The sequence below is a fragment of the Leptonychotes weddellii genome, chromosome X (genome assembly GCF_054177405.1).
Source record: "Leptonychotes weddellii isolate Sample4059 chromosome X, ASM5417740v2, whole genome shotgun sequence".
Taxonomy (NCBI): Eukaryota; Metazoa; Chordata; class Mammalia; order Carnivora; family Phocidae; genus Leptonychotes; species Leptonychotes weddellii.
The window spans coordinates 10980678-11006025 of NC_138385.1; the positions used below are offsets into that span (position 1 = coordinate 10980678).

At 39.1% G+C, this 25348-nt stretch overlaps 1 protein-coding gene across 1 annotated transcript in view; it reads left to right on the forward strand.

Annotated features, from left to right (window-relative positions):
• The window catches only part of MCF2 (MCF.2 cell line derived transforming sequence), a 58686-nt gene extending 33690 nt beyond the window's left edge, over positions 1-24996 (forward strand). The window contains exons 15-27 of the mRNA XM_081808181.1: positions 169-284; positions 399-468; positions 2496-2588; positions 5768-5860; positions 6522-6647; positions 7315-7536; positions 13250-13342; positions 14268-14346; positions 14912-14978; positions 17614-17723; positions 19146-19258; positions 21528-21640; positions 22545-24996. Of these exons, the coding sequence (XP_081664307.1) occupies positions 169-284; positions 399-468; positions 2496-2588; positions 5768-5860; positions 6522-6647; positions 7315-7536; positions 13250-13342; positions 14268-14346; positions 14912-14978; positions 17614-17723; positions 19146-19258; positions 21528-21640; positions 22545-22656 (1407 nt within the window). The 3' untranslated portion in view covers positions 22657-24996. The remainder of the gene's footprint in view (positions 1-168; positions 285-398; positions 469-2495; positions 2589-5767; positions 5861-6521; positions 6648-7314; positions 7537-13249; positions 13343-14267; positions 14347-14911; positions 14979-17613; positions 17724-19145; positions 19259-21527; positions 21641-22544) is intronic.
• The last annotated feature ends 352 nt before the right edge of the window (positions 24997-25348 follow it).

Here is a 25348-nt window from a genome sequence, read left to right on the forward strand (position 1 = left end):
CTTTTTTTAAATGGATAACTTTGGGTACTGGAAGATTTGATTATTAAAATTACCAACAGCTTTACCCACTCATCCCCTATACATTCTGCTGTATCTGTGGCTTTGGTGGCCCAAACAAATGTTAATGTGAATATTTTTTAAATGAATAAATGTATTTATTTTGGGTAGGGCTATAGAGCGGAGATGGATAATCCTGAGATGTTTGATCTTATGCCACCTCTCCTGAGAAATAAAAAGGATATTCTCTTTGGAAATATGGCAGAAATATATGAATTCCATAACAAGTATGTAATCACTGAATTGAATTTTCTTTTTCATCCTATTATTTAAAGGGCTGTTGACCAATTTATTATATTTCACATAAAATTATCTCATTTTTTTCTCTGAAATTTTTACAGCATTTTCTTGAACAGTCTGGAAAATTGCATTGACGCTCCAGAAAGAGTGGGACCTTGTTTCCTGGAAAGGGTTTGTTAATTATTATTTTAAAATATATAAATATGGGCCACTAAAATAGCAGCTCATTTTATAGGACCAGATTTAGAGACAAAGTAGGTATTGTTTTTTTATGTCTTTATGTTTTTGTTTATGTTTCACTCCAGCAAGTATTTAATGTTAGACCAAGTTTTGTTACAGAAGTTGATGCAGTGAAGTATCCAGAGCATGCAAATGGCCATTGTCTTCCGTGGTATCAAATGCTTCAATGGCTCAGCTTGTGACCACTGACCTTTGGGTGATCCCAGGAGTCCAGGGACCATCCTGGCTAGGAAGATGTGAGACTTGGAATCACCTTCGCATAACCATTCTTGGTTTGGTTAATTTTTAGCCTCAGAGATGCCTTGGCATTCCCCTCGAATACGTGTAAAGGCTTAGCCTCAAACGTAGTGTGGCTTTCAGCACCAGGGTATCTGTCACAGGAACTTTGTGAAACAGAGGGCTGTCTGTTCTTTTTATTCTATGAGATCATTCAGAGAGGCTCATTTCTCCACGTCTCAAGAGAACGCTTAGCACAATTGACTTCCCAGACTTTGTAATCATACCTCTCCTCCATTAGAATTTTTTCTTAGACTGTTCTCTGCTTATCTATTTCCTCCTCTTCCTAAAAAGTCAGTTCCATCTTGATTTGAGAGTCAATTTGATAATGGTGGTCATTGAAAGCTTCCGAATAGATGTCTTATCCCAGAGAGTGTTAGTGGACTCAGAATACAATAAGGTGAAGAAGAAACTATTTGTCATTACATTTCTCAATATATTCTAACTTTAAACACATTTGAGTGATAGCCAGATTCTTCCCTGACTTCCCTAAGCAACACCAGTCTCTTTCCTTTGGACTTGTGTAGTACTTAATGTCTGTGCTACTCTTTGGGGATTTTATATTTGCTATGCATTTTTTTTTTAAAGGTTTTATTTATTTGACAGAGAGAAAGACAGCCAGAGAGGGAACACAAGCAGGGGGAGTGGGAGAGGGAGAAGCAGGCTTCCCGCGGAGCAGGGAGCCCGATGTAGGGCTCGATCCCAGGACTCTGGGATCATGACCTGAGCCGAAGGCAGACGCTTAACGACTGAGCCACCCAGGCGCCCCTGCTATGCATTTTGACACATATTTGTGAATTCTGTCTCCCAACCAGATGAAAAACTCTTTGAGGCAAGGTCCGTATCCTATATATCTTTGTATCTCTCATAAGGTGAGCAGAGTTATTGGCAACCACTGTTGGTTTGGTAAATGCCTATTGATAATGTTCATTCATTCAGTACCCATCTACTGAACGCTTACTATAATATACCAAGCACTGTGCTAGGCACTGTGGATAGCAAGACCAAGACTGTTCCCACAGAAAAAGGGGGAAAAATAATTGTATTCAGTGTGAGTTGTGCTATATCAAGGATATACAAAGGATCCTGTAGGAGCCAAGAAGAGGGGCATCTTACACAGACTGGAGGTATAAATGGTGGCTTTCTAGAAGAGACGACTCATGAGAAGGATGTTAAAGAGTGAGTAGGAGGTAGCCCAGTAGATGAGGGTCAGAGAGAGATGATTCCAAGCAGAGAGAATAGCATGGGCAGATGCCTAGTGGGGTTATAATATGATGATGATACCCCAGTGATGAATCAAGGACCTTGGAAGTTAGCTCCAGCTTCATTCAGTAGGGAACTGAGAGACTAGTAGCATGGAAAGAGCATGTTTCTTTGTAACCTGTTAGCTCATAATTATGAGAAAAATTCGTCTGTTTTTATAGTTCGGAAAAGGTTTTTCTCTCTCTAACTCTCAGACTTGGTAAGTGAAAGTTAGGGAATTACTGGGATAATTATGTGTCCCTCTACTCAGTCTGGTGGGCATGCTTTTCTTGGAATACAAAGAGGGCTCCAGTGTGGCAGGTCCTTCAGGCCACATTCCCTATAATGCTTGGCCCCACTCATTCTTGTTCAGCCTTTCTTGATAAGAAAAGCACATATTCACAAATTGATAATACATTTGAATTTGTTTTTTATCACAGAAAGATGATTTTCAGATGTATGCAAAATACTGTCAGAATAAACCCAGATCAGAGGCAATTTGGAAGAAGTATTCAGAATGCGCCTTTTTCCAGGTATAGTAATTATTCAGGTATTGGATATACTCCTTCTGGAAGATACTGGGGTATTTCTTATAAATTCCTTTTCTACTTTCGGTTATATACAATACAGATCAAAGAACAATTTGACCCTGCTGCAAAACACGCACATGCGCACAAATATATATGCTGCTTCTCAGAGGCAATCACTTTCAGTTCTTTTAGCTACTTCCTTTGGTATTTACCTCCATGTTTCCAAAAAACATGTTTATATTGCTACTTTAGCCCTCTTCACTGCCTCTGCCTCACCACTGGACACATACACATACTTCTTTTCCTCCAAAACATCCACTATGGTTATAAGTTTAGTTATATAGATATATGGTGTTAAATTATTAAGACTATGTAATTCCTATGCTCAGATGAATCGTGTGGTATAAGATGGTTGCTTTTCCATCCCTTTCGTTTTTCTTGCAATTGTCTTTTTTACTCACTTAATTTTTAATTTTTTAAAATTTTATTTATTTATTTTTAAAGACTTATTTATTTGAGAGAGAGCGAGCGAGCGAGCGCCTGCATGAGCAGGGGGAGGGGTGGAGGGAGAGAAGCAGAGCCCCTGCTGAGCTTCCTGGTGAATAAGGATCTGGTTGTCAGTGTTCTGGTAGCCAAGCTGGGGGAAAAGGCTGGGAGTCTTTAATTGGCTACATAAATATTCAAGTAATCTCTTTGCTTTCAGTATGGTACTCTGTCTTCAACTAGATCTGCTATTCCCCAGCTCAAAGGCCTTCCGTTTCACTCTTTTCAGATAAACATCTGTTCTTCTGCTCTCCAGAGGGAGAGGCATCCATCCTGTTATGTATAGCGGCATGGCTTTCAGAGAGCCTTCTCTTTCCTCACCTTTTTTTTTTTTTAATTTGCCATTTTAAACGTTTTATAAAGATTTATTTATTTATTTATTTATTTATTTATTTATTTATTGAGAGAGAGAGAGAGTGTGAGCGTGTGAGCAGGGGGAGGCGCAGAGGGGGAGAGAGAGAGAGAATTCCCAGAAGACTCCATACTGAGCACAGAGCCTGATAGGGGGCTCGATCCCACGACCCTGAGATCATGACCTGAGTCAAAATCAAGAGTTGGATGCTTAACTGAGCCACCCAGTGCCCCCTTTCTCTCCCTTTTTAAAAATACTTTTATGCCCATTTAATTTTTTTTGTAACAGCTTTATTGCGATGTAATGAAAATACCAAATAATTTGCCCTTTCCAAATGTGCCATTAAGTAGTTTTACTCTATCCACAGTGTTGTGCAACCATTATTGCAGTCAGTTTAAGAACAATTTCATACTCCACAAAAAACCCACCCATACCTTTTAGTAAACACCTCCGACATTCCTCCAACCCCTACAGCCTTCGCAATTAATAAGCTACTGTCTATCTTGCTAGATTTGCCTGTTCTGAACTTTCATATAAATGGAATCAAAATATGTGATCTTTTGTGTTTGACTGATTTCACATAGCATCATTTTTTTGCAGTTCATCCACGTTGTAGCATGTTATCAGTTCTTCATTCCATTGTATGGGTATTTGACCTTCTATGTACCCATTCATCAGTTGATGGTAATTTGGTTCTTTTCCACCTCTTGTGTACAAGTTTTTTCTGTGGACATATATTTTCATTTCTCTCAGCCATATACCTGGGTATGAAATTGCTGGGTCGTTTGGTAACTCTCTGTTAACTTTTTGAAGAACTGTTGGATTGTTTTCCAAAGTTGCTGTACCATTTTATATTCCTTCTGGTAGTGCCTGATTGCTCCACTCTCTCACCAACACTTGTTAGTATCTACTTCTTTTTTAGCCCCCTCCCCCAGTATCTACTTCTTTTTTTTCCTAGACATCTATTTTATTTTATTTATTTTTTTCCTTCTTTATTTTTTTATTAACATATTATGTATTATTTGTTTCAGGGGTACAGGTCTGTGATTCATCAGTCTTACACAATTATCTACTTCTTAAACAGACTTTCAACAACCATATTTTTTTCAAACACACCTTCATCTCTCACTTTCAGGGGTACTTGATGTCTGTGATTCTGGACTCTTTGTGGAGGGAGGGGGAAACTGAGTTAGTTGTACCTTAGCTTTTCCCTCTGTCAGCTTGAGATTCACTTTTCTGTAGCGTGCTCACTTGCTTACCACCTGTCAGTTTGGTTTCCAGGTTCCAGATTTGGTTGATGGTTTTTCCTCTCCCATCTTTGTAACCTTGGGTTTTGTCTTGTAAAAATGACTCTTAAAAATCATTTTAGTTGGGCTTCATGAGTGAGGAGAGCTACATGCATGTATCAGTCCATGATCTTTAACCATAAGTTGCTAACTGAATTGTTTTTAAAGATTTTATTTTTTTTTTTGAGTCATCTCTACACCCAACGTAGGGCTCAAACTCACAATCCCGAGATCAAGGGTCGTATGCTCCACTGACTGAGCCAGCCAGACGCCCCCTAACTGTTTGAATTAGATTGTATATTGTTTTTTATCCATATCCAGAGGCAGGTCCCAGATCTTACACATGTATATCCTCTCCTACTCCCTTTGCGTTCTGTAGTTCTTAAATGCACATTTCATCCTAATCGGCCCCATCTTGCTGTCATTATGGACCCTACAGCGTTCCCAGGACCCAAAGTCACGACCCTTATATTTATCATGGCATTGAGCCAATAATCAGATGAATTATAGCACCAGTTGATGAGGTCTGTATTTTTCTTGTGATATTAAAAAAAAACTCCCTCTCATACCCAGTTTGATTTATATTCTGGGCCTTGGCCTGTGGAGCTGAGCCTTTTGTTAATTTTCTTAAATACATTTTTAGTCATGTTTCGTTAATCATGTTCATTTCTGGCCATTCATTGTTTTCTCATCTTTCAAGCATTCCACATCAATGTGCATTTTATGTAAAAACTTATTTGTATTTGAAATTTTAGCATTTTCTACCTCTCAAATCCTTGAAATAATGTTTACAGTAGTTTTTTTTTGTTTTTCTGTTTTTTTTTTTTTTTACATTTATGGCCGCTTATAATTTCCATACGGTCCGTAACAGCGGCTTTCCTGGTAGATTTTCCTTGAGATGTAAGAAACCTGCATGCATTGGGTCTAATCAGTGTACACTTGGCATTTTCACAGGTACATGTCTTAATTTAAATTTACTGATAATTATATTTTAATGACAGGAATGTCAAAGAAAATTAAAACACAGACTTGGTCTGGATTCCTATTTACTCAAACCCGTGCAACGAATCACTAAATATCAGTTACTGTTAAAGGTAATTACACGAAGCATTTGTTTCTTTCTTTACTTACTGCTGTGGGTGAGATGTGGCAAAGCCATTAAAAAGGAAGCGGCTGGTGAGGAAGCTCCAGGAGCAGGGAGGCTCAGTGAATGGGAAGGCTGGAGTATGCTTCCTCCTTCACTGTGGCGATCAAGTGCCCGATGCCTAGATGTAAGCAGAGACTCTCTAGAGTCTTTTTAGCTATTTAATTATCCACACAAGTTACGTTGATGTATGGATAACGAATGCAGAACTTTTACGATCATTAACTAAACAAATATTATACATGTTCACCACGTTCTATGGTCTATGCAAAACAAAGAAAACAAATTGTTGCATTTGGAGGGCCAAAAAAGTGTAATTATTTTAAAAATCAATCTCTAGTGTGTCCTAATGGCTGTTTTTCTGCAGCTCCAAGAGCACTGAGTGCCCTTTACTTGATACTGTTTAGTCACTATTCCATTTCTTCCCAAATTTTGACACAGTTTTTAAAATAGAGGGTTAATGTGACAAATAGCAAATGAAAGATATGACTCCAAAAATGACATTGTCTTTAGATTCCTCCTTGAAAGCATGTTAGCCAAAAATGTATTCATTTTCTCCAGCTATTAATACCTCCCTGATATTAAGTTTAATTCTTGACTTCTAATTACAGGAGCTACTGAAATATAGCAAAGGCTGCCAAGGGTTTGAACAATTAAAGGAGGCACTTGACACAATGCTGGATTTACTGAAGTCAGTTAATGACTCTATGCATCAGATTGCAATAAATGGCTATATTGTGAGTAAATTTTAATGCTTGTTGCAGTTTTGTGGGTAAACATGTTAAGAGCTCTTTCTTTGTCTCCTGGAACCAAGTGAGAAATAAAAAGGGCAGAAAAATGGAGATCCAAATGTCAGCATTATTGACAGTGCTAGATGAAGAACTGGCTTCAGATCAGCAGCCAAATGGATTTGTGATATCCCCTTGTCCCTAAAAGCCTACCTCCAGCTCCAGCCTTGACATACCCTGATTGAAGGAACTGTTGGGGTCTTCTAAGGAGACGTATTGTCCCAGAATTGCTGCTTGCCCTAATCCAAGATAAATGTGGAAAAAAAAAATCAAGTCTTTAGAGTAAGCTCTGCCCAGTTGTGATGCTTGCTCTGGTAGATGTCAGTCACCAGTCAGGTTTGAGAAGATGGGCAGAGCTACCCTAGTTGAAAGGTCCACATGGAGATAGGAAGCCAGGGAAAAGGAGGTTTCTTCTGCCTCTCGTTCCCGCTCTAATTTTGTACCTGTGTGACACAGGGCATGTGTTAATGTAAACAGTTATGATGAATAAAATTGTAAAACCTGTACAAATTGCATTTCAGGGTTTTAGTGGCTCATGCTAAACGGTATCATGTTGATGGCAGAGGTCTGAATGTAGCTGTGCTTTGTACTGATGAGTGTTGATTTTCCTTCATAGGGAAACTTAAATGAACTGGGCAAGATGATAATGCAGGGCGCATTCAGTGTTTGGATTGGACACAAGAAAGGCGCTACAAAAATGAAGGATTTTGCTAGATTCAAACCAATGCAGCGGCATCTCTTCTTGTATGAAAAAGCCATCGTTTTTTGTAAGAGGCGTGTTGAAAGTGGAGAAGGCTCTGATAGATACCCATCATACAGTTTTAAGCACTGTTTGAAAGTAAGACAATTTAAATTGTGTAACATAATATTATTTCATATATATATATATATAAAGTTTGTACACCTTTGCAAGTGAAATGAATGGTTTTATACTTTAGTTGTGTACTCCTTTTTTTTAAATGAAATCTTTTTATTCAGGTATTATTGACATACAACACTATGTTCATTTCAGGTGTACAACATAATGATGTGATATTTGTGTATATTGCAAAACGATCACCACAGTAAATCCAGTTAACATCCATCACCACACATGGTTACAATTTTTTTTTCTTGTGACAAGAGCTTTTAAGATCTACTCTCTTAGCAACTTTCAAATATGCAATAGAGTTTTGTTAGTGAAAGTCACCATGCTGTGCATTCCATCTCCAGGACTTACTTATTTTATAACTGGAAATGTGTACCCTTGAACCCCCTTCACCTGCTTCATCCACCTCCAGCCCACAAAAGCTTAAGCAGACGTCTTGTGTTGAAATCAGGTAACACAGAACTTTTGAAATAAGAGTGAGGGAGAGCAGAGCCTTACCTCCTTCCTTTCCTCTCTCACTCCAATCCCAGGCACTTGAAATGACCCAGGTTCTCCCATGAGCACTCTCTTACCAGTGGTACTGGGTAGAGTTGATGGTCTTGGTAGCAGGGAGCCTTTATTGTATGGGAGAGATGAGGAAGGAGTTTCTTCTTTTTTCTCCATGCAATTTAAAAGTGGGTAACTTTTGGGGTGCCTGAGTGGCTCAGTCTGTTAAGCGGCTGCCTTCGGCTCAGGGCATGATCCCAGAGTCCTGGGATCGAGCCCCATGTCGGGCTCCCTGCTCAGTGGAGAGCCTGCTTCTCCCTCTCCCTCTGCCTGCCTCTCTGCCTACTTGTGCTCTCTCTCTCTCTGTCAAATAAATAAATAAAATCTTTAAAAAATAAATAAATAAAAGTGGGTAACTTTTGTGCTTAGCATACTCCCACCTTTCTTTTTGTATCCCTCCTCCATTCCTTAGCCCTTTCCCTCCTGGGTGTCCAAAGCCACCTACAGCTGAATCCTGCCCACATCTTCTTCCTTCCTATAACTTCTCTCCTATAACCCAAACTGTCCTTTTGTCCTAATACTAGTTTGGTATTAAAATGAGGTCAGCGTTGTTTGAGGGAGTCACTGGCAATCCAGTGATATTCCCAGCAGGTTTTGACATTTGACAAGAGGAACTTCCAATTCATACAAACCTATAGCTGGCGAATTTGATATTTTTTATATCCTAGTTAATTTTATCTTTCAAGTTTTAAATTGTAAAATCCGGGGGTGCCTGGCTGTCTCCGTCAGTGAAGTGTGCGACTTTTGATCTCGAGGTTGTGAGTTTGAGCCCCACGTTGGGTGTAGAGATTACTTAAAAATAAAACCTTAAAAAAAATAAAGTGTAAAATCAACATAATAGTGGTTATAGAAAAATTGGAACATAGAGAAAACTATTACCTCGATTCTCCAACCACCATCGCTTGAGTCATTTTTTATGAGCGTGTTCTTTCATTGTTGGCAGCCATTTGCGAATTGATGACGTTTTCAGCAGCAGTGATAAAGAGGACAAGCAATGTGTCCTGAGGTGTTTGTGTCAGGAGTCTAGCAGATAAGCAGGCCCCGCTTTTGTTTCTCCCCAGAAGGTCAACAGTCCCATGCTGTTCGTAACAAAGTTCCTGCCCAGAGTTATGTCTCGGACTTCTTCCTACTGTCCACTTGCTCTGCTGTCACGTTTCCTTAAAACTTGCTGTTTTTACAACAGATGCCCAGTTGCTCCTTTGCTATTAGCAACCCACCTCCACGTCCCCAAAATCTCCATTGGTCTACTTTATGTCTCTAATAAACATTGACAGAGAACCAAGATTTTATAGTTGACCTCAGCTGGAGTTTAGATCTCTTGCTGTCTATATATCTGTTTCTGGGGAAGAGACTTGACCTCCATAGGCACGTTGGACCCAGATGTAGTATCTCCAGTGTGTATTGATTTTTTTTTTTACCTTTAATTTGTCACAATTATGGGCAACAGAATGTTTCTAAAGTACAATAGAGTAAGGAAGGACTGGAAAGAGGGTACTAAGTCATGAGAATTCAAACTATAATGGTTACCATGGTAACGGTGGGATAGTTGCAAGACACATTTCAGTGGAAGGTGGACAGATGGGCTTGGTGACTTACTAGATACAGGAAAGAAATAATACCTGACAGTTGAAGGAACAAAAATCAGTGTGGTTTTTCTTTGGTTTCCCAAAAATGCCTAGCATTTTTTTTAAAGATTTTATTTATTTGACAGATAGAGAGAGAGCACGCATGAGCCGGGGTGGGGGGCAGCAAAGGGAGAGGGAGAAGCAGACTCCATGCTTAACAGGGAGCCCGATGTAGTGACTCGATACCAGGACCCTGAGATCATTACCTGAGCCATCCAGGCGTCCCACGCCTAGCATTTTTAATAAGAAAGGTTATTCAGGGGGCGCCTGGGTGGCTCAGACGGTTAAGCATCTGCCTTCGGCTCAGGTCATGATCCCGGGGTCCTGGGATCGAGTCCCACATCCCTCAGCAGGAAGCCTGCTTCTCCCTCTCCCTCTACCTGCTGCTCCCCCTACTTGTACTCTCTCTCTCTAATAAAAAAAAAAAAAAGATTATTCAGTGATGCCTGCAAAGATTTAGACCAGGTGTACTAGGAAAATGGTGATTCCGCTGACAGAGAAAGATGGAAGTTTGGTGGACTTCTTAAGCCTCACTCTGCTTACCCTCTTGCTTTCCTATTGTGAGATTCCAGGATTAAATGCTGGCCAGCAATACTAGTCAGTGTGTGACATAACCATCAGGGTTACTGGTTTCAGAGTTTTCTTCTTGGTAGAGAGGATGGATGCAGAATGCTCTCCACTGCTGAGCCGCTTCCCTGTCCCTTTTAGTGGACTCTTGTCTTGACTTCATCCTATCAGGCTAGAACCCCATGGCCTGATGATTGCATGCTGTATTTTAAGTCGGCCACCTCTATGCCAAGGAAAGGCCCTAAGGTCACAGTCAAATGCCAAGATTTGAGTTCTTTGGATTCCTCAGTTCATGCATTTATTATCATCTTTTTTTTTAACTTAATAAACATACACACAGTGCTTACTATTTGCTAGAAACTCTTCTAAGTGTTTATAAATAGCAATGTTAACTCATTTAACCCACATAGCAACTTTATATGAAGTAGGAACTATTATTAACCCCATTTTGAAGATGGGAAAGCCAACTTCCAGAGAAGTGAGTAATTTGTCCAAGAGCACATAGCTAGTAAGCTGCACAGCGCAGATTCAAACCCAGGATGATGGTTCTAGAGTCCATGCTCTTAATTACTGTACCCTGCTGAAAGGCCTTGTGTTTTGTTCATTCCTTCTTTTACTCCTTCCTTCATTCCTTATTCTCCACACTTAATTTCCTCTCTACCCCTCTAGCAACCATTCTGATTTATTTGATGTATGCCCTTCAGTTTGTGTGTTTTTGTTAAATGCATATTAATGTTCTGTGTACATCTAGTTTAATTTTCATAAATTGTATTCTGTTATGATCCTCTTTTTCTTTCTACTCTTTCTGGTCTCAGAAACTGTTCTTAAGATAGAGCCACGTGACTGGTTTATACACAGTATCTTGCTTCTAACTGCTTCGTAGCACTTAAGTTTAGCTATATTTTTTGTTAATGTGATTCAAAGTCAATTTTTAAAATTATACTAATCCAAGAAGTAAATAAACTCTATTCCAGAGATAGAAATAAAAGTCTTAAGATTGGTAGTTGTTGGTCATAACTGCAGAGTTCTTGACCCCCTGGGTGACTTTTAACAAGATGTCTTCAGATCAAATGCTTTATAATAAAGCATTTATATTCATAGCTACCAGGAATATCAATGAAAATGTGAAAGATAAGGCAGAGGCCACAATTAGGATGTGACTATAGAATCAGCCTTGTTATCTTGCTATTTTATTATAATATGTTATATAGTATATTATATAACTATACTCATATAGTTAGACCTTTAACTGCCTCTAGATTCTAAAACTGAGTGAATTTCATGGTATAGTGAACATTTCATGGTATAGTCACGTTTAATAACATTTAAAAGCCTTTCCATAAAACCTTTATAGTTTGTTATTTGGGAAAATATATACATCCACAAAATACAAATGGACTGTATTCCAGTGGAAGAAGTAAGTGAATCATTTGGAACTCAGGACAGTACTGTCTGATAGACATCATGGTTAGATTTCCAGGGTAACTCAAAAAAGCTCATTTAATCTATAACGATGTGCTCTATGTATGCAATGAAAAATCACAAAACTGTTTTGCAATTCAAATAAGGGAAAGTTTAGAAAGCAAACTCATATACTTAAAAAAGCTCATTATATGATCTAGGCATTTAATGCAAGCTATTTAATCCCTTAATAAACTCTGTGAAGTAGGTATTCTTCCCATTTTATAATTGAGAAAACTGTAGTTCAGAAAGGTTAAGCACTTTGCACCAGAACACAGAGCTCCTAATGGTCAGTGATGAAGTTCCAACCCAGGCCTCTCAGACTCCAGAGCCCCGCACACTATCCATCTTATGCTACCGAGAGAAAAGTATGTGTTGAAACACAATTGAAATAGAGATTGAACATGAGATTATTATTTATCTTAAATCCTGATGCTGGAGCAAGAGTAGGTTTAGCTAGAGCAGTTGAGTAGGAATATGAAGATATTTTTGGAGATTCTGGAAGTCACTGCTGATTACATTCAGGATAGGTGTCAGAGACTCTTATATGTATAGATCTCCTTTCATTTCTAAGCACAATCCCTTTTCTTTCCCTGGCTATGCGATCTCACTAGCAGTACTTTTAATGCTTATCAGCTCCAGTTAGGGCCGTTTGGAGGGCTTGTAAGTGGAACAGAGAGTGAGATATTCCTTTAGATAATTAGACTGGAATTGAACAAAAAGAGGAGGCAGAAGAGGACTAAAAGAGAATGTGTGTATGAGGGAAGGAAATTGCTCAAAATGGAATTAACCAAGCTATTAGCAGCACAGGATGAAAGAAAATGGAAGAGTTTGTGCTCTGCACAATCATACAGAGAAGAAAAATCATGGTAAGGAAGGGATATTGCATATAAAAATTTCACTGGCTACAAGATCTCACTCTCCTATGACAGATCATTTGTTTTCTAGAGAAGCTGAGAGGTTGGTAGAAATAGAGGAGAGCCTTGTGTACCCAGCTGGTTTCCCCCACCCCATAAATTGGATGTTTGTCACTTATAAAACTTCTATAGAGATAAGTAATGATCTATAAGATAAATTTATCTGACAAATGATTTTTAAAAGTAACCATTTAACTTAATTTTGGATGAGCTTTTTTATTGATGTTTAATTTTAGTCCTGTGTTTGACATGATAATTTGTTTTAATTGTGTGCAGTTAATTTATAGTAGGATTCAATCATAGGGGGACTAGTTGGATGTTCAGATTTATGACATTTGTTTCGGTCACTGGAATGGAGCATGTAATCTCTGCTATAAGTGCATGGTTCAGTGAAAACATTTAAATAGGGCTGTGATTGTATTTATCATTTCATATTCTTGAATATAAAATGTGTATTTTGCCAAGTGAGAAATTCTGGTTCACTTAGAAGATGATGGGGGGGTAGATTTAATGTAATCTCATATTCCAAGTAAAACGCTCATGAAAATTTTGACCAAAATATTACAGATGGATGAAGTTGGCATCACCGAATATGTAAAAGGTGATAACCGCAAGTTTGAAATCTGGTATGCTGGCAAGGAAGAAGTTTATATTGTCCAGGTTGGTCACTGAAATATTATTCTAGAAACCATAACCTGTGTTAAGACACAAAAGTCTGAACTTGCAACCAAAAACAATGTTGGTTACGTTATTATAAAAGTTCTCATTCCTTTCACCTAGATCACTTAAAGATTATTTAATAATCTTTGTGAAGCAGTTACACAGTTTTCTGGTAGCCCATGTTCTCTCTGACTTGAGAAGTGCCTTTGGGGCTGTCTAGGGCTTTGAGGTTTTACAACTACACCAGGATACTTATCGACTCTAGCTTGATAGCCAAGAACATGGCTCCTCTGTCCCCATCAGGTTTCTAGAGTTACCGATTGAGAATGGTTCTGGGTTCCTCTTGTGCTTGGCATTCTGATGCGGGACACAGGCGAATGTGCTGTTACCCTGTCGAAAGTGCTCAGTGTTTTTTCTTTGTTTTAATTCTGTATTAGGTGATTAGAATCCATAGAAACACATTTTCTTGGCTTGATTTAGATATAAGACTTCTTGCTCTCCTTCTACAACCTTGTAAGTTATCAAGATTGCAGCAGATTGTCTTTTCAGAAACAGGAGAACTTGTTTTATCTTACCAAAATGAGACATAAAAAGCATTTATAGTTTTAAAAGGACCCCCCCCAATAAAATAAATAAAAAAATAAAGGAACCCTCCTACAAAGAAACAAGAAGTTAGGTTATATTTCACTTTTTCTCTGAGCATTATTTTTTAAGGGCAGTTTCGAAATGGTTTTGACTATTATTTCATCTAACCGATGGCTACTTACTTGCTTCTTAGAAGTTTTAAGAAGCAAAATGGCAGAGCTTGAATATAGTGGTTTAGGATGTAGATCATGCTTGATATACATAGTGATGTTTATTTCATTATAAAGGTTCTTTTTCAAAGGAAACATGTCCTCCCCTCCTCCCCTTTTAAAATCCTTAGGCTCCAAACGTAGACGTGAAGATGACATGGTTAAAAGAAATAAGAAGCATTTTGCTGAAACAACAGGAACTTATGACAGGTAATTTCAGAATAAGTACAGTGACAGCTCATTGACTCAGCTTTTGTGATAATTGGTACAGGGAATGGGGCTGATACTTTAGACTATAACGAAAGGGTTTGTTAAACTAATTAGAAGAAGATCAAGATTCAAGGGGTTGTTTAAACTATTTTGGAAAATGAACTTTACACTAGAAAGGGAACTCTGGTGCTTGAGAAGCAGTTGCAAAATAATACAGCAAACGAACTGTGTTAAATTAATTCTAAGCCCTTCTTATGAGTCAACTCTACCAAGCACCTCAAGGAATCAGTGCTTGGTAGTGTTGGCATGGTGATGGTTATAAGCCTGAATTTCTTGATAAAATATTACACAGTTCAGTCCTTTTCCATATTTGAAATCCAGACTGGCCTTTCGTCTGGTTATTTCAAGCCTGCGAAGGTTAACTCTAACAGGAATGGTGTGTGTGTGTGTGTGTGTGTGTGTGTGTGTGTGTGTGCATGCACTTGCACATGTGAAGGACATTGGTTTCCAAGGAAGAAGTGTGGCTTCTCAATGATGCTTTCAGAAGCTTTGTTTTCTTTCACAGTTAAAAAACGAAAGCAACATAATCCGTTAACAGAACAGGATCAGCTTTCTTCTCAGCGGAATGATGAGTAAGTGATTATTCTTTAAGAAATATCACTCCTGCAATCTTCTGTTTCCGTAGGTACAGGAGTCAACATCATTATCAAGTAGTTCGGACACAGACTACCCTCCCTTTTAGCAATAACTCATCAGGTTCCTTAAATGCATCATCTTCTCAGCTCTGTCCTTATACTTGGAGCCTGATAGTCCTTAATCATTATCCCATTGTTCCCCCTGATGTTAAAAATAATACGAGAGTTTGGGCTAATTTTTTTTTTTTTTTTAAGATTTTATTTATTTATTTGAGAGAGAGAGACAGAGAGAGAGAGCACATGAGAGGGGGGAGGGTCAGAGGCAGAAGCAGGCTCCCCGCCGAGCAGGGAGCCCGATGCGGGACTCGATCCCAGGACTCCAGGATCATGACCTGAGCCGAAGGCAGTCGCCTAACCAACTGAGCCACCCAGGCGCCCTGGGCTAATTTTTAAACATGATCACAAATGCTTTGTTCTCGGTATATCCTGGGGGGAGGGGCATGTAGGTGAAAAGTGGCTGCACTCTCAAGGTTTTCTCTTCAAAATATTTTTGGTCACCTCCCATCTGACTGGAGAAAGAGAGTGGTACGAGTGATGAAGGACTGGCAGTCACTGCTGGCCCCACAACTCCACTGTCCCTAGATGGAGACCGCTGGCTGGCAGCTTGGCCTCTCTTTCTATGTGGTCAGAGAGGAGGTATGGGTCCTGGGAGGACACTGTGCCTGCATACAACCGTGAAATCTTTGAGGAAGGTAGCGGCCCTAAATGATAGCACTGTTGCTGGTTTAGAGATGTCTTCATATTCTGCCTCTAGGAATCCTAAAAGACGGAGTTGCCCATAGATCATGTGCATATATGCAGAAAGAATCCCCACACTGATTCCAAAGCCTTTGCACAGAAATTCACCATGCAGCATCTGCATGATATAGGGATCATTGAATGGTTTATTAAAAATAATTTTTTTAAGATTGTTTTTTCTGAGAGGGAGAGAGAGTCTTAAGCAGACTCCATGCTGAGTGCAGAGCCTGACACGGGGCTCAGTCTCATGACCCTGAGATCATGACCTCAGTCGAAATCAAGAGGCGGAAGCTTAACCAACTGAGCCACCAGCTGCCCCCCCCAAAATACTCTTTTAAAAAAAATTAAAATAAAGGGGCGCCTGGGTGGCTCAGTCAGTTAAGTGTCATGCCTTCAGGTCATGATCCTGGGCTCCTGGGATCGAGCCCTGAGTCGGGCTCCCTGCTCAGCGGGGAGTCTGCTTCTCCCTCTCCCTCTGCCCCTACCCCCAGCTTGTGCTCTCTCTCTCTCTCACTCTCTCTCTCAAATAAATAAAATCTTTAAAAAATTTTAAAATAAAATAAAAGTACTCTTTTTCTCTTTGTTGCATACTACCTTTCAGAGGTAGCTAAAAATCAGGATCAAAGTGTGCTGGTCCCATCTGGGGCTTTAGGAAAATCATTTAAAAGTCACAGTGGAAGTCTTTATCTTCCAGAGTCACAATACTCAATCTTTTGTCATAGATCACGGAAGGAAAGTCTTTAGATTTCATACAGTAATTGACTTTACAGTAGGTGATACAGCCCAACAGTATTAATCAGATTAAGGTTTCAGTGACATTTATATACACCTTACCTAATTCATTGAGGTTAAAAGATCATACAGCAAGCAACAGGGATTTTTTTTTATAGCTTTCTGATTTTCCCTTCAAGAACCTTCTCTGCTCTATTCAGCCCATATAGCTCAGATGACCAGACTATTATCTTCTCCTAGTTCAGGGATGGACATGTAGTCCGACCTAGACTACGATGGGCATTGCCACAACTTTTATCGGAGCTATCAGGAAGGAGGTTTTGTTCTTTGAAATGAAAAGTTCTATTAAGCCTCTGAGCTTAGGGCCATTTCTCCTTCCACATGTGACTGGGGGAACGGGGAAGCACAGATGGGAACCTACACAGAGAAAAAGCAATGCTGAAACAGATTCCTGATGACATTACTTAAGCACCTGGATCCGTATGTGTTCAACATTAATCCTTAGACGTTGTTACATGAACCAATACATTCCTCTTTTTATGGGATTTTTTTGTTTACATTTTCCCAACTGTATTGAATTATAGTTGACACTTAAAACTTGTATATCTTTAAAGAGTAAAACTTGATTTGATATACATATGCATTGTGAATCATTAAGCCCAACCATCCTTCTATGTGTGTGTGTGTGTGTGGTGAGACCACTTAAGATCTACCTCTTAAAAAAAAATAAAAGCAAAGGCTAACAACAATAAACAATAGAATAATTAATAAAAAAAGATCTACCTCTTAGCAAATTTCAAGTATATAATACAACACACAATAGGAATTTTAAACAATATAACTGCCGTGGGTCCAGAAGGCATTTTTTCCTTGCATATTAAAGAGAGACCTTGCTGGCTTGGAGCCTAAAATTTAAACTTTTGTTATATTGTGAACTATCATTCTACAGACTTAAATGAAGGGGGAAATCAGCTGTGTTTGAATGATTCTCAGAGCATGTTCCTAACATACGGTATCAGTGGGGAAAAAATACCATTTTTAATGTCTTGTTATTCTTAAACTGGATAAAAGCTCACTTATTTTTACACATTTACTATTTCAGAAGGCAGCACGGATCTTTTCTGGGAGCCGAGGAAACCGAGCCAGAACCCAGTGGCGCTCTGGTGGAAGTCCGGGAGGCAGGGGCATCGGTTCCAGCTGAAGCTAACTCAAGTATGCGTAACCGCCCCAGGGAGGCGAGGCCCATGGCTGTGCACGTTGTTTTCTGCCATTGTTAGCTCGGGAAATCTACCTCTCTCTTACCTTTGTATAAAGAAACCAGAGCGAAGCCATTTTTATAAGGCTCTTTTGTTTTCCATGTGCAAGATACTCTGGTGGGCACTGCAGGCGGGGGGGTGGGGGTGGTTGACCAGTAGTGTCGGCATCACGTGGGGACTTGTAAGGAAGGCAGATTTTCTGGGTCTGCCCCAGACCTGAGACAGAAACTCTGGGAGCGAGGCCCCGCCATTTGTGATTTCACACGTTTTCCATGTGATTCTTTCTGATGCATGCTCAAGTGTGGGGGAACCCCTGCTATATAGTGCAGAGATGAACAAGACCCATACACCATAGCTGTTATGAATAGAGAAGAGTCATTTACAGCTGGAATATTTATTTTTTTTCTTTTGCACCTTATCTCATTTAAGCTGATTTCAAACGAGGTGTTTAATTCAACAAATAGAACGCAGCCCAGGTGCCGGGAATTGTGCAGAGCTTTGGGCATACAGTCTAATTAAGAGACACTCAGCTGCCATCCCTACGAAGCCAGGAGGGGAGGAAGAGAATTCAGCAAGCAATTAAAATGAAATGTGATCACTGTTAGAGAAGTGCAAGGTGCCTGAGTCTGGAGGGGTTCTCTACTCGTTGAAGAGAAATAAGTGACAATCTTGGTCAACTGAAAGCCACTGCCCTTGGGTCATCTGCGTGGTGGCCCCCTGAGCAGTCAGCAGAGAGCCTGGTACCAATACCTTCATTTGACAGATGAGGAAACCAAATCAGAAAAAGCTGACATGACTTTTCCAAGACAACATGAATGGTTTAGTGTGGCCAAGATGAGATTCTGTTAATTCTCTGCCTATGTTAGGTTGCTTAATCTGTGTCAATTCAATATATTGTATGAATTAAGTACCTCTTACACATAAGGCTCTTAGAGAACATACAATGCATAACACATGGTCTCTGCCTAATAAGAGAGATAAGACAAGTTAAAGATAATAATATTACTAGGTAGGATGTTCTAAGTGCTATTTGAGTAGGACCAATAAAAATGCCCTAGAAAAAATTTGGGAAAGGGATTATTTTCTGTAAGAAAGGGTAAATATTCTCTGGAACATTGTTTAACTTATTTTTGATAACTGTCCCACCAACTCCAACTTGAAACCATCCTAAAAAGTAAAAGGAGTATATGACATTCCAGGCCTTTTCTGAAATTTCAGAAATTCTAAAATAGTGCAGGCTAATCAGAGGTTTTATTATATAAAGATATTCTTGGACCATTGAAGGTGACAGCCTTGATTATTATAGTTAGTTTTACTTCTCTTCCTATGTTGGACCAGCACCATTAAGTAACTGCCCCCTTCCATGTTTTTCTTATAGTTTGGACCCAGGTGTCCTCACCTGCAGAAATCTCTGAAGACCCCGAGGAATGGTCAAGCAACTATTTCTTCACTTCTTACAATGACAATGAAGAAGAACAAAGGCCCCTAATGGTTAGTGATGACATATTCAAATAAAGAAATAAAAACTCTCAGGGCAGTATTACTGATGCAGTAGGCAGGCATGTGGGGGCAATCTTTTGTCCGTGTCCTTGAGGTCATTTAGGTAGATGTCATCGCCAGAAGATTCGAAACCAGTCTTACCACGAACACTCAGTAGTAAGCACTTCTGTCTGCAAGAGCTCATTTGAGCTATACGTGGTGCTCCTCCTGAAGTTGACGAGACAAATGGTCCATCATTCCAGTCCCTGTATATCGACCAGTTTTATCTTTAGCTGAACTTGACCACTGTGTTTTCAATCTAAGCATAGGAGATAAAATCAGAGAACGAAGGAGAGTCAGATATACTTTAAAAATCAGCTTAGATGCCAGATTGGCAAATCTAGGGAATAAACTTTACACGTATGAAACTACTTGAGAACATCTGGGGAGTATATTTTCGTGGGCTGCCAAAACACGTATTAGTGATACCAAATCGGCCTAACAGAGCAAGGGAGCACCCCGTAAAACTAAAGGAGTTTTCTTTAGAGTAAAGGTAACTGATAGAAGAAATAGTGTGCAGTATGGTTAGGATCCTAGTAGATTTTGGGGGGGTTAGGACCGTTTAGGGTATACCTGCAATTTCCTGAAGTCAGCAGCTCGGAGGGTGGGATGCTCCTTGGTGCCCGTCAGAGGAACACATTCAGTTTGGCAGCTCTAATGTTGGTGTAATGGAGTCGCAAAGCTGCGTAGCATCGACTCTGGAATGCTTTCTTTAAAAAAGTAACAGAATACTCTTTCTCTTAATAATACAGTGAGCATAATACGTACGTGTAGGGTGGTTTCCCTCATGAATTCTGTCTGAAGATGGGAGAGGCACTTGTTCAGATGCAAGCCGAAAATCAGAGGAAACCAGTTTGGGTTTAAATGTTTTCTGCCAGGTCTTGAGTCAGCATGTTCCCAGCTCGGGTGTCAGAAAATAAAGCAAATATGCAGAGTTGATGACTACTTTAATCCTCGAGGATGGGAATGTAAAAAACCCCATAAGCTCTCTCTTCTTGCCGTCACTCCCTGACTTGTGCTACTAAAGAAAACATACAAAAGAGCAATACAGTGCATTCTAGATCCTACCACCTGTACCACGCCCCTCCCCCCAAATATCGCCAAAGCCAAAAAGCAAAACAGGTTGGAATGAGATGCTCTCTTAGCCTCACTTTATCAAGTCAAAAACTAAGAAAGAATGGGTGCTGCCTTCCTTGGAGAGGCCGGTGTCAGAGATGGCTCCTAATTCGATGAAGCTACTCTAGGAAATGGCAGGTAGCTCTTCCCTATCTGCTCCTCAGCCCATTTGATAAAAGTACTTCTCAAAAGACATTTAAGCCCAAGTGATGTGGATATTGTTTTCAGGTTAACTCCTTTGCATGTGCACAGAATCAACGCCACATAATTCTTTCATTTAAAAGATTTTTAGCCACGGTACTCCTTTTAAATTCACGTATTCAATGTGTAAGATATTGTGCTAGAAAAATCCTCATCTCAGAATACTTTTGGACTTGGGGCACCTGGCTGGCTCAGTCGGGGGAGCGTGTGACTCTTGATCTCAGGGTTGTGAGTTCAAGCCCCATGTTGGGTGTAGAGATGACTTAAAAATAAAATCTCTTAAAAAAGAATATTTTTGGACTTGAAAGTTATTTCTTCTCTATCTACTTTGTAACGAAGTGCAATCAGTGTGCCTTGGGTAATTTAGCTTATTAATAAATCAAGTTCACATTATAGCTGCCAAAAGATTAAGGCCAAGTAAAGCACAACAGTATGGTTTAATATGCTTTTATTGGACCCAGAGTTTTCATGCTTATTATTTTTACCTGTGCAAAATGATACAAATCCCAGAAATCCTTTTGAGGGTATTAGTGGGTCTTTGTTCAGGGCCACTGCCTTTAATATGTGCCTAGATAAATTTTCCATGAGCATAGTTTACAAATAACAGTATTTAAAAATTATTTTCATGCTGGGCTTTTTCTCAGTTTATGCTTATAATTCATATAAGTCAAATTAGTCATGCTCTGTTACTTTTTGTGTAATTCTCTTTTTGCGAATAAAAATGAATTCTTCAGGTTAAATAAACATATGTTCTGCTCCGTGTGTTCATTCCTGCCTAAGCTGCTGTAACCACCCCTATTACCACTGAAGTAAAGAGTGCATTCTTTATGTCACAGAACATGCAGTTAATGCAAGTTCTTTTACAAGCAAATTTGTAATGTAATTTTTCAAAACAACCTTCCAGTCTCCAGGCAAATACAAAGCCCTAGCAGATTGTAGGAAGAGGGACCCAGAAGACCTCCTGATTAGAAATGGAGATGTCATTCAGTTTCTCCATGAAGATGCTGAAGGTCAATGGTAGGTGTGTTCTCAGTGCTTACGATGACCTCCGCCAGGGGCATACGGATATCTAATCCGATGTTCTGCTTTACTTGTATCTTTGTTATACAGTCGCAAGAAGCAGAAATACCACATTTCTTATCAGTGTTTCATTTTCATTGCTTCAGCTATGCCTATATAGCTCACTGAAAGGAATGTTAACCTTTGGTGAGTGAAAAATGCTTTGAAAGAATGAAATGCTGTGAGTCTGCATGCTCTTTTGTGGTTTACCTTTGGCTCAGACATTTCAGCTGATAGATCTGGCTTTGTAATGGCTACAGATCATACTACATTTGGTCATTTAAGTCATTCATTAATTCATCACATTTTTAATGAATGCTCACTATTTCCAGGAACCATGCTTTGCTACTCTACAACATAGCCACCCTTCTCTTTATCAATTCAAATATTGACTTTTTAGTCTTGCCGTTCTATTCTGATGCATTTTTCATATGGCACCAATTGCAAAGATGGTTCTGCCAAATATACTGTGTAATTATAATGAACCCAGAGCAGGAAGGAAATATTGTTTGGAAGAGGACTGAATGAAGCTTCCATAAATCTTTTGGAATGTTTATGTGAAATAGTTCTGTCTCCATTGTGTCAATAATTTTAACTGAAATGCTACATTGACTGTGTACTTTGACCCTAAAGGTGGAAGAATACACACAAGGGTGAAAAGTAATGACGGATCATTAAAGTAATAACCATTTTTGCTAGTAACCTAAGTCCTTTGTAGGTTACTCAAAGGACTCAAGCACAATGTCATGAAAGTCGTTGAATACATGCAATAGCTTTGTGAAAATTTGAACTGTAATGCGATGTATTTGTTTTTTACTACTGTATGTTACCATTGTTGGCTACTAATTCATTTATTATTTAGGTTGGTGAAAAATCTAAACAGAAGAAAAGAAGGTCTGATTCCAGGAAACACTGCGCAGATTTTAATCGGTGACTATAGGTTTCGGAATGCCAAAGTTACAGGTATAATATGAACAGACTGTATACTATTTGTTTGAAGGCTAAAATTTTTAAAGCTCCACCAAGAATGCAGTTGACATAGGGTAAGAACCTCTCTGCACTTAGAGCTGCAAACCTGTTATGTTTGCTAGGATTTAATATTTTCCTTTAACGGTTTTAAATTAATGAAGAAAGATTTTTAAAACATGTTAAACTTTTCCCTGCAAGGTTGATAGGTATGGAAGAGAGTTTCAGATACTGTGGTGTCTTGTAAGAGATCCTTCAGAACTAAATACTGATGATATGCTTTTAAGGTACCAGCCTTAATGTCTAAGAATGTTTTACCAGTGTGTTTTCACCTAGTTCTAAGAGCACATTATTTCCTTATGGTAGCTTTCAGCTACGCACACACACACACACAGCCGTGTCTATGTCCAAGGCTTAATGTCTGAAGGTAGTATGAAGCAATGAGTGCTAATCTGATATTTCTTTCTATTAACCAAACACTTTTTTTTTAAAAAAGATCTTATTTATTTATTTCACAGAGAGAGATAGCGAGGGCAGGAACACAAGCAGGGGGAGTGGGAGAGGGAGAAGCAGGCTTCCCGCCGAGCAGGGAGCCCTATGTGGGGCTCGATCCCAGGACCCTGGGATCATGACCTGAGCCGAAGGCAGACGCTTAATGACTGAGCCACCCAGGCACCCCAACCAAACCCTTAATACATAAAATTTCTGGATTTTGAAATAAGCCCCAGTATTCTTGTACATTTTCCCCCTAAGTAATACTGAGCTATCTATAAAGAGGTATCACAAAAAAAGAAAACAGACTTTTTTGTGAACGAGATTATTATCATATGCACATATTTCCTTTGAATTCCTAGTTTTGGACTTGTATTAGAAGTCTGGGTAATGGTACACTGGGTTGAAATGAATCTAATATACCGGGAGTAACTTTTTTGGTTCTGAATATCATTTATGACATGAAACAAAATCTACAAGTGACAGGGCTAAATATAAATATCTGGACACATGGGAGCCCACAAATAGGGTCACTTCTTATTTGTTTTTTTTTTTTTAGGTAGTCTAAATCTGGATCACCTTTCAAAGTTTTTCTGTACCAGTTGTTGAATTATTATTATTATTTTTTAAGTAAGCTCCATGCCCAACATGGAGCCCAATGTGGGGCTTGAACTCATGACCCTGAGATCAAGACCTGAGCTAAGAGTTGGACACTTTACCGACTGAGCCACCCAGGCGCCCCAGGTGTTGAATTATTTAGATATTTATTGAATTGCTGAATTATTTAGATAATTAGTAATCAGAAGAGTCTGACATAACTGAACTAATTGACATTTACTTAAAACATACAGCCAACAACTGCAGAATACACCATTACTTTTAAGTATGCATGGAACATTCACCAAGATAGATCATATGCTGGGTCATTAAAATAAGTCTCAGTACATTTCAGAAGAGTGCAATCATATAAAATCTTAAAAAGCATTATAGTAGAAACTGATATTTGGGGGCACCTGGCTGGCTCAGTCGGTAGAGCATGTGCCTCTTGATCTCAGGGTCGTGAGTTCAAGCCCCACGTTGGGTGCAGAGCCTACTTAAAAAAAAGAAAGGAATTGATATCTGTAGCTATCTGGATATTAAATGACATACCTCCAAAGAACACATGGGACCAAAAAGAAAGCATAAGAGAAATTCAAATTATTTCAAATTGGATGTTTAAATACTTGCATCACACACTTAAAAATCAGTGTGATTCACCATATTAACATAACATAGGGGGAAATTATGTCATCATTTCAATAGATACACAAAAACGCTTGACAAAACGCCATACTCCTTCATGGTAAAAACTCTCACCAGATGAGGAATAAAGGGAATTTCCTCAATCTGATGATGTACATTCATGAAAAACCACAACTAACGTCATACTTAATGGTGAAGTATTGGAAGCTGTTGCCCTGAGATTGGGAACAAGCCAGGGATACTCACTCTCCCTATTTCCATTATAGCCAGTGCCAATACCTCAGATAAAGAGAGAAAACAAAATGAAAAGAAGAGGCAGCACTGTCATGCTGAGCAGACCATATATATGTACAAAACCATAAGGAATCTCTACACAAAAGACCCTACTAGAAGTAATAAGTAAATTCTATAAGGCCATAGTATACATAATCATTATACAAAATAAATTGTAATTCTATATTCTGGCCACAAAGAACTGAAAAAAAATTGTAATTTCAAAAAATAATACGATTTACATTAGTAATATAAACTGTAAAATAAATAGGAATAAATCTGCCAGTAGATATCTCCCATCCAAGTACGAACCAGGCCCGACCCTGCTTAGCTTCCGAGATCAGACGAGATCGGGTGCGTTTGGGGTGGTATGGCCGTAGACTGCCAGTAGATATCTAAGGCTTCTATACTGACAACCACAAATCACTGCTGAGATACATTTAACAGGACCTAATAAAGGGAGAGAGAAACCATGTTTAAGTATTGGAAGTCTCAGTGTTGTTAAGAAATCCATTGTCCCCAAATCAACCTCTAGAGTCCATGCAGTCAAAATCTGAGCAGCCCCTTCTGGAAAAAAAAAAAAAATACAGGTTTATTCTAAAATGTATACAGAGAGGCAAAAAATCCAGAACAGAAGAATCCCCCAAATCTGGAGTATTTACATACCTGATTTCAAGACTAACTATAAAGGGC